Source organism: Besnoitia besnoiti, chromosome II, assembly GCF_002563875.1.
Source record: "Besnoitia besnoiti strain Bb-Ger1 chromosome II, whole genome shotgun sequence".
NCBI classification, from domain to species: Eukaryota; Apicomplexa; class Conoidasida; order Eucoccidiorida; family Sarcocystidae; genus Besnoitia; species Besnoitia besnoiti.
The window spans coordinates 4,875,996-4,885,260 of NC_042357.1; the positions used below are offsets into that span (position 1 = coordinate 4,875,996).

Here is a 9,265-nt window from a genome sequence, read left to right on the forward strand (position 1 = left end):
CCCCCTCTACGCGCGTAAAACAGTGTCTCTCTGGCTTTGGCTGCGCTCGCGGTGAAAGAGCCTTGCGCCGAGTGCCGGCGATCGCTTTTTCCCGTAAGCGCATGCGCACCGATTCGCATGCACACGTTCTTCGCCTTTGGGCCGTCCGCCACGGCGCGTTCCTCCTCCTTCTGTTTCCGATGCTGTGCAGCTCCTTCAGCGTTTTTATTCTCTCCCACTTTGCTGTAATTCTGGGGGATGCCAGGTGTCTGAACGCCGCTGCTTGCCGGTTTCTTCCCGTGCGGCGCGTCTCCTCTTCGACTCCTCGCTCGTGCCGAGTCGCTTGGGTGGCGCCACGCGCCTCCTCGTCGCCGCGTTCTCCTTTTCTGTCTCTCCCGTCTGCCTTCCGTGCCTTTCTCTGTCCCCTCGTGTGTACCGAAGTCGTCGCAAAGATGGCTACCCTGCGTCGCGCGGACCTGTTTGACTTGTTCGCCATGCAAAGTGCGAACCTGGTCAACCTGCCTGAGAACTACGTGATGAAGTACTACTTCTTTCACGCAGTCTCCTGGCCGCAACTCCTCAGCGTCGCCCACGACTCTGGCGGAAAGCTCGTCGGCTACGTTCTCGCGAAGCTGTAAGTTGGGGCGAAGCGGTGAAGACTTCAGCTGATTCAGCAGACGCGTGGTGAGCCGTTCTGTAGTTGTTGGCTGCCGCGCCTCTAGCTCGCCTCTTGGGCTTTTCTGCTCTCCCCGAATGAGCGTCCTCACTTGCAGTCGCTCGTCGACTCTTCCTCTTCTCTTTCTCTCCAGCCGTGAGACTCTCAACAAGCCCCTGCCTCTCGCTGAAAGCGCAGCCCGCCGCTGCCGGCTAGGACGCGTCGCTCGCTTGTTACTGCGTCTAATTCCTCTCTGTGTGTGCATATGGACTCCTTCTCGCTGGCATGCCGACGCACAGAGAAGAAGACGACCCTGCAGATCGCCACGGCCATGTGACCTCCGTCGCAGTGCTGCGCCAAAACAGAAAGCTTGGTCTGGCGTCGAAGCTCATGAACTTGACGCGTACGCCGGAACCGCAACCGCAGTGCGCCTTGTTGCATCTCTCCGCTCTTCTTCTCTGGGCGTGTGGGCTGCGATAGCTACGGTTCAGGGAGTCTACGCAAATGTATAAATGACGTCGAGAGTAGAAGTCTGTCGGGCGTCGGTTGTGCATACTCGCGTACATGTGCATATGCATAGATATATATATGCATTCGTGTATGGATTTTAGTGAGATCGTCATCGATGACCCGCTGAAGGTGCCCTGCTGCACTTCTGTCCATAGCGCTTATCTATCCATCTATCTATATCTGTGTCTACCTGTCTTATCTCTATATAGAGGTGTATATGCATATGCGTATATGTTTGGAGAGAGCGGTTGTAGCCGCGCACCTCGGACGGTCGTGTTTTGCAACTTTGTGCAACTTTGGGGATTTTTTTTTCCAGAGCATGGAATGGAGGAAGTCTTCGATGCGGAGTACGCGTCGCTCCACGTGCGCGTCACCAACCGCGCAGCCTACTCTCTCTACAAACACACTCTTGGCTACAGGTGCGTCGCTTCGTCCGGACCCCTTGTTTCACTCGTTATTCTCCTTTCCCCTTCCTTTCTTCCGCCTTTCTGTATTCGCATGCGCGCTCTGTCTTTGTCTGCGTGTGTGTGTGTGTGTGTGTCTCTGCCGTCGTCTGTCGCACCGCCTCCTGGGACGCTGCTGTCCCGCTTGGTTCATTGAGTCTCTTATGTTTACTGAAGATAGAATATCAAAATAATTGCAACGTTTGAACTTCTAGAAAAGGCTTGGTTGTATTCTGAAAGACTTCTGATACATTCCTCTAGCTGGCTGTCATTTTTGTTTTTTCTGCCTGGGTGAGTGCTTCTCCCGGTGTCAACGTGTGAGCGAAAGCCCTGCGCGCCCTCGTTCGTCACGCATGCGCATGCACATAGGCAAAACACATATGTCTTTATGCTTGTGATTCTGAGTTCTTGCTCTGAAGATACCCGACGTTGGATAGTTGTATGCATGCACCCAGCGGAGCTCTGCGCAGGCCCCTGGCCTTCGCGTCTTTCCTCCTGCTTCGCGTGCATGTGCGTGGACGTATGTGGCGCTGTTGATCTTTGTGTCCCTGTCTTCTGCTCGCGGAGCTCCTGAACTTTTTGTTTTTTCTGTCCTCGTTTGCCTCGACAGAATCCACGATGTTGACAAGGAGTACTACGCGGACAAGGAAGACGCCTTCAGCATGAGGAATTATTTCTCTGCAGGTGAGCGTGCAGCACTTGCCGCACAGCGACTTTTTCCTTCGTAGGCGGCTGAAGAGGGTCGCGACAGAGAAAGACAGATTGACAGCCTGTGCGATTATTCGACGCGCCTTTCCCGTTCGCTCTCGGGCGTAGTGTGCAACTGTCTTTAGGGCATCGTTTGGAGCGTCGGCAGCTCTCTCGGTTTTCGCGAGGTTCGCTTGCGCCATGTCGCCTTGTATCCTTTTTTTCGATTCAGGCGCGTGTTGAGCGCCTTCCTCCTTGTGTGGGGCGTCTCTTCTCGGTCTCTGACTCGAATGCACGTCCAGGTTGTCTCGACTTTGTCTATTTTCTGGATTTGTTTCGTCACAGACAAACGGAAGGCAAAGAAGAACGCCGCGGCGCTGACCAGCGCACCGCGAGCCGCCACAGACGCAGCAAAAGCCGCCGACGGGGAAAAGGCCGCGACGGCGTCAGCCTCTGCGGAAGTAAGAAAGATACCTCTTAGAGTATTCGTAGTACTCGCATCGCACCTTCAGACGTGCGCAGGCAACTCTGCAAAGGGCGCCCGCGGCGTGTGGTGTGCCAGACCCCAGCGGGAAAATAGAATAGAACGCTCTGGACATGCATCGAATAAATGAACATGTGTGTCTGTAAGCAGTCTGTATTTTGTTCAAGGTTGCCTCGATATGTATATGCAGGTATGAAACGAACTTGCGGATGATGAAGAGTATTTTTTCTTGCGTGCGTGACGTCATTTACATCTGTATACGTAAGTATATGGTATATTTATATATATATATATATATATATATATATATATATATATATATATATATATATATATGTGGGTTGTGGGGGTATCCATGCGGCCGCTCGGCGTGGAGCCGTCCGCGAGACTGGCCGTGGAGAGTCGGGGAAATCAGGAGGTTGTTTGCCGCGAATTCCAGACAGAGAAATTTTTTTTTCAGTTTTTTTCGATTTTTCAAATTTTTTTCCGGTGCAGGCCCTCGCCGCCGCGACGGAGACCGAGGGCGCGAAGGGACAGGAAACGGGTGGCGGCGGAGGCGCGAGTAGCGCAGGGAAGAAAAAGAAGAAGAAGCGATGAAGATATCTGGTCTGGAGGATGTTACTTTTTGAGTCGCCTTTGCTTTCTCGTGTCTCATCTTGTCTTCTCTTTTGCGCATCGGCTGATCAGCCGAGAACTTTTCTTTTCTGTCTGCTTTCGCGTCGGCTTCTGGCTGTCGCTCGTCCTCGTCTCCATACTGAAGTCTTTTTTTAAATCAAAGCTTTTTCTCTCGGTCTGTCGGGGGGTTTGCCTCGTAAGCTCGCCGACAGTTCGGCTTCCACGATTTTTCTTTTCCTTCGTGGCGACTGTTGTTCACCCTGTTCACTGCGCCCTTTTCGGTTCCCGAACAAATCAAAGCGGTTCGCATCTGAGTCTGGTCGCTTCAAGTCTTCTCGCACTCCAGCGACTCGTTTCCTGTTGGTCTCTTTTGTCCGACGCGGCTCCCTCAGGGTGCTCGCGACTCTGGTGACACTTCTCGAGACTCGCTTCTCCCACGGGCACAACTCTCTGTCTCCGTTACGTCTGCGGTTCCTTCGCTCTCGTGGCGTGCCGCTTTCCTCTCTCAGTCTCCCTGTTTTTCTAAGTGACGTTTCCTCTGCTCTGCGCCCCTGGCGCCGGACATGCTGATCTGGTCGCCGCTGCAAGCGCTTTTTGTTCGGCTTCGTTTCCCTGCTTTGCCTTTGCGCTCTGTCTTCCGCTTTCCGCAGTCGCGGCTCTTCCGTCTTGTCTCGCGTCGCATGCGCCGTTGCGCTTTTACTGCCGTGCGCTGCGTCGTTTACTACCTTGCGCTGCTACGCACCCGTTTCACGCGTGGGAGCTTCTCAGAGACACGCAGAGGCCTTGCGCTTTCTGTTTTTTCCGCTTTCGCGACCGCCGCACCAGTGCTCCTGTCTGGCTAGGCTTAGGCAGGCATCGTCTCAAGGTAGCTGGTCACGACGCCTCACTGAGGAATAGGAGAGGGAGCTAGATTTCAAAAATCTACATCATCAGTCCAGAGTTTGCCGCAATCGGCGAACTCTTTTTCTCTACTCCACTTCACTTTTTCTTTGGAACACAGGTGCTGCAAGGCGAGAAACCTTAGCGGCACTAGACTAAATTGACTGTAAATTGTCAATTTTGATTATACAAAAAAGACAGGAGGTCCCCGTCAGTTCCTTTGAGCTTCACTCTCAAGGCGAGACAGCGGTGCCTAGAAAAGGGTGTCAGAAGCGGGGAAACGCGTGCGTCGTTTGGGCGCCTTCGGCTTCCTCTTAGACATAGGAAGAAAACCACCCGGCTCAGGGTTTGCCTATCAGCTACGCTGGGACGCCTTGTAAAGTTCGTCAGAGTCTGTCGCGCTTGTGACTCGAGCAGCGCAGGCGCGCAGAAGGGGGCGCAGAGGGTCGCGCGCACGGCCTCCCGCCGCATGCGATTGATTTAGAGAGAATCGCAACTCTTTCCCAGAGAAAAGATTGAAAAATGCGAATCACCACAAAACCGAAACACCGCAGCGCGAGCTGAAGGTTCGCAGCCAAACTGACAGCCCGTGCGCAACTATAGGCAGATACACATATATAAACAATGTAATATGCGCATGTGCACACATATGCGTATACATAAATATATATGTATACAGATGGAGCGAGAGAGAGAATGATTTCTGAGACCTCGTTTGCTGCGCGTCCAGCCCAGCAGTCAACCGTTTTCTTAGCGTCTCTCGTCGTGTGAAGAGCTTTCCGTCGTTGTTCTTCCCCCCTCAGCTTCTGCCGCAACTTGCTCTTCGCAGAAGCGTCCACGCACGTCCCTCTGCAATCAAGTCTAGAAAGGGCTACATATATATATATATATATATATATATATATAATTGGAGAAGCAGTCGGTGCACAATGCATTCCAAGCCAAGGAGAGAATTCCTCTCGACGATCCCTGCACGCACCGCGTCCATGCTCTCACGTGACTCATCTACATATATACATATAGGTATATATATATGGATATATAAGTATACCCATATATCAATATGTCAGCATATATGTATAGCGGTCTGTCTACGAAGTGCCTTTGCACGTGTATATAAATATATATATCCATATATATGTATTTAGGTATATATGTCTGTCTGCGGAGTGCGTCTGCAGAGCTTTGCTCAGGTTTCTTTTCCCTCGCGTTGCATTTTGAGGCGATACCACTTGTTGAAGAGGCGCGTGTGTCGCGGAACCTCTTCGTCTTCGGCGAGGGGGCTTGTTCGCATCTGTCCCTCCTCGTCTTTCCAAGTCATCCAGCGAAACTGATTGAAGAGCTCGCGATCCTTCTCCACGGTCAGGTGCTTGTTGTTCCATCGGTGCAGCCTCCACTCTTTCTTCTCCGACGAGAGCTTGACGCCGTACTTGGAGCGCTTCCGCTCGCGGTTTTTCACCGGCAGCAAGTCGCCCACGCCGCGCACTGCTTTGTAGTTGCTAAACGCAAAAACCGCACGCACAAGCAATCATTAGGGTTTAGGTCACACTGCACGCAGCTCAAGAAGGCATAGACAGGTATACACATTTAAATATGAAAACATATAGAGGGAGAGGAGAACGGCGGCGGATGCATGATGCAGAGGGTGACACGTGTGCCCTCTTCGGTCGCAGATCTGCCTCCACACCTGCAGAGACAAGGACGCGACGGCCGCGCGGGCTGTGAGGAGGCCTTTCGAGCACACGCGCACGAAGTTGTGCCTTTCCAGACTCGCGCCGCGCAGCATTTTTCACAAAACAAATATCAAAAAATCTTACAAAGATGCATAGATGCTTTACTAAAATCGAAAGGATCTGCGGCAGCTCCGGGCGCGACGCCTTGGCATTCCAGAGTAGGACTCTCACGCCGCCGCACCAACACAGCCTCCTCGCGCCCGCAGAAACCTCTGCTTGCGCAAACGGCAAAAAAAAGCGTTTTCCCAAGCCGTACACCTAGGCGCATCTAGGAGCAAGTGCGGACGACTGAAAAAGTGAGGAGTAGGAGGGAGGAGACATCTGTAGAAGTGTGCGAGATCTGTGCGACGGCGGCGCGGCATCCGCGCCGCCGTCGCACAGATCAACAGACGCTGTCGGATGGCGAGTACTTTCTGCAGCCTTACCAGCCGGGGACGTCCTTGCATCTGCCGCCGCGCACCAGAACGACGGAGTGGACGTTCAAGTTGTGTCCGATACCCGGAATGTAGACGAGGACGGTGCGGCCTGTGCTGAGGCGAACGCGTGCGACTTTGCGCAGACCTGAGTTCGGCTTGCGAGGCGTTTGCACGCGTACCTGCGGAAAGACGCACGCGAGGCAGACGCGAGGCAAGCGAAAAAATGAGGCTCCACGCGAAGTGCACTCACACATACACACACCTATGCGACTACATACATACAAGCATACATATACATACATGGATAGATAGACATAGAGATAGATACAGATAAATACAGATACAGATATGTATAGATAGATAGATAGATAGATAGATAGATAGATAGATAGATAGATAGATAGATAGATAGATAGATAGATAGATAGATAGATAGATAGATAGATAGATAGCCAGAGAAATATACATATATATAGACAGGTAGATAGATGTGAACGTGGGTAGAAATATATAGGTACGTATAGCTGTGTATCCCGCGTAGTCACAGATGCTGGAGGGAGAGGAGGGCGAGAGAGCGAAGGAAGAAGCGAGGAGCGGACGGCGAAGCACAGAGAGGAAAGAGAGAGATATCAACTGGAGAGCCCGGTCGGGACGACAGTCCGAGAGAAAACTTCAGAACGAAAAACAAGATACCTGCGCACGAACGAGGTAGGCACAGGAAAGGGAGACAACGGCTGAAGAAAATGAAGCGCGCGCTTCTTCCGCGCGAGAAGAGCGGCAAAGAGAAAGACGCAAAACAAACTTGAGATGCGAGCAAAGGGGCGTGGACCGTATCTACTGAATCGCTCGGCAGAAGAAAAAACGCAGCTACGCCGTTTGCAGATTCTGATGCTTGGTGTCTCTACTTCTCGCCCACCTTGACGCAGATGCCTTTCTTCTGCGGCGCGCCTTCCAGCCACTTGCTGCGAACGCAGAGAGGAGAAAGAGAAAATAAGCGCGGAAGAGAAGAAGGCACGCGAGAGGAACGAGGGGGAAAGGCCCGGAACGGGGACATCCCAACGCACAAAGAAAAAACTGCGAATGATCCTGTCGGCTCTGCGTCTTCGGCGTGCTCGAGTCCGCTTGGTCATCCCTAGAAGCCGCTTCTCTCCCTGTGCGTCGCTGCGCTCTCCTTGCGCGAACCGCCGGTCGCCCTCTCCGTCTTCTCCCTCCCACTCTCTCCCTGAGTGTCTCTGCGTTCGTTCGCGTCTGGACTTCCGGCTGCGCGCCAGTTTCGCGCGCAGCCGCGCCCGCGCTTCCTCCTCACCTGCGCATGTTTGGCGGCTTCAGCTTGGGCACCTGCAGCGGCCGGCGCTTGTAGAACAGTCTGCCGCTGATGCTGCGCGTCGAGAAGCTGCGGACGAGGGGGGTCAGGCAGGGCAGCAGCGGCGCCGCGGAGAGCGGAGAGACGCGGGGGGCGCATGCAGCGGCTGGCGGCGCACCGGACCGTGCAGCAGAGGGACGCGACAGGCGCGGGCACGCCTGGGCGGCGGCGAGACGCAGTGGAGCCGCAGGGGCCCGCGCAGAAAGAGGCGAGAGAGACAGCTGCGAGGGACGCGGACAGGGCTCTGGGGAGAGAAGACTGCAGGGCATGGTGGCTCTGCGGGCGGCTGTCGCTCCAAACGAGGCGCGAGATACGGCAGGAGCGGCGCGGAGAGCTTGCAGCCGCGACGAAGAGACTGCGCGCAAGCCGCACGGCGGAGATGCCGCGGAGGCGGAACGAGAGAAAACGGTAGCACGGGTCGCCGCCGGGCGGAGGAGCTCTCCGCCCAGGCGGGAGAGAGACGAGACGAGGCGCTGGAGCCGCATCGCGAAGAAGAAGTCGAGGGCCTGCTGCTGCTGAGTCGTCTCTTCTTCACTCGCTCTCGCTTCCCGTCGCCCGCGCGCCTGTCTTTCCGCGAGACATTCGAGACGCAGGCGCCTTACCAGCTGGGCAACTGTGGGCGAGGAATGCAGAGATCAAGTCGAACCAGGCGCCGCAAACATGCACTCCTGTGCGAAGAGTCGTCTATTTGCGGATGTGCGCTTCGACAGACTCGCGGGCCTGAGAGAGGCCGCGCACGCAGACGTGAAGATGTATCTCTTGAGCAGAAACGGAGGGCATCTCAAGAGAAGAGAGGCCAACAGCAACGAGCCGATCGCGCGAAGCAGGAGACTTGTAGGCGGACGCCTGCGGGCGTCTGCGGAGAGAGGAGTCAACTTCAGAGAAGCTGCCTGACCGAGGAGAGCAAAGGAGCGAAAAAGCGCGCGAGAGACAACGCGCAGAAAAGCAGTAGGGCAGAAAATCGAGAAGTCGAAAAGAACGAAAAGGCCCGCAGATGAGAAAGTGAAGCCTTCTGCCACAGCAGATTCTTTGCAAAAGAAGCAGCGGTGCATGCAGAAGAGAAAATATCAATGCAGCACCTGGTGTATGTAGTTCCTTGCTTAACACCCCCGACCCTCCACATTCCATCTCTTTTTTCTTCTCCATTTTTGAAACGTTTCTCACTCTCGCTTGCGAGTCTCTTTTCTTTTTCTCCCTTCTGTCGTCACTCGGCCGCGGGTCGTTCCAGACTCTCTCCAGGAGGGACTCCACGCGAAGAGCGTCCTTCCCCTTTTCTTCCCCCGCTTTTCTTCCTCCCCCCTGCCTTTCCTCTTCTTCTTCTCCTTCTTCTTCTCGTCCTTCTTTTCTCTGGAGCGCTTTTTGTTTTTCTTTGAGGCTTTTCTGCGCCCCTGTCTCTCCCTCCGCCCCGGGCCTCTCGCATCGGGTCTTGACCTCGGATTCTCTGCGTTGCGACCCGCGTAAATCAATACCAGTAAATCATCATCGTTCATCTCCGCTTTGC

General features: G+C 54.3%; 3 protein-coding genes across 3 annotated transcripts; 1 reads left to right on the forward strand and 2 right to left on the reverse strand.

The window, feature by feature from the left end:
- Nucleotides 1–431: 431 nt before the first annotated feature.
- BESB_040310 (N-acetyltransferase family protein) lies at nt 432–3,355 on the forward strand (the record flags this gene model as incomplete). Its single annotated transcript, XM_029362617.1, has 6 exons — nt 432–613; nt 934–1,037; nt 1,461–1,563; nt 2,198–2,271; nt 2,620–2,735; nt 3,254–3,355. 6 exons carry the CDS (start codon nt 432–434, stop codon nt 3,353–3,355), a joined length of 681 nt encoding a protein of 226 aa, XP_029221582.1.
- Nucleotides 3,356–5,441: 2,086 nt separating this feature from the next.
- BESB_040320 (putative 30S ribosomal protein S12) lies at nt 5,442–8,249 on the reverse strand (the record flags this gene model as incomplete). The annotated part of the gene is made up of 4 exons (XM_029362618.1): nt 5,442–5,751; nt 6,411–6,580; nt 7,318–7,363; nt 7,708–8,249. 4 exons carry the CDS (start codon nt 8,247–8,249, stop codon nt 5,442–5,444), a joined length of 1,068 nt encoding a protein of 355 aa, XP_029221583.1.
- Nucleotides 8,250–8,924: 675 nt separating this feature from the next.
- On the reverse strand, nt 8,925–9,254 carry BESB_040330 (uncharacterized protein; the record flags this gene model as incomplete). The annotated part of the gene is made up of 1 exon (XM_029362619.1): nt 8,925–9,254. The coding sequence occupies one exon, from the start codon at nt 9,252–9,254 to the stop codon at nt 8,925–8,927; it is 330 nt and encodes a 109-aa protein (XP_029221584.1).
- Between the last annotated feature and the right edge of the window lie 11 nt (nt 9,255–9,265).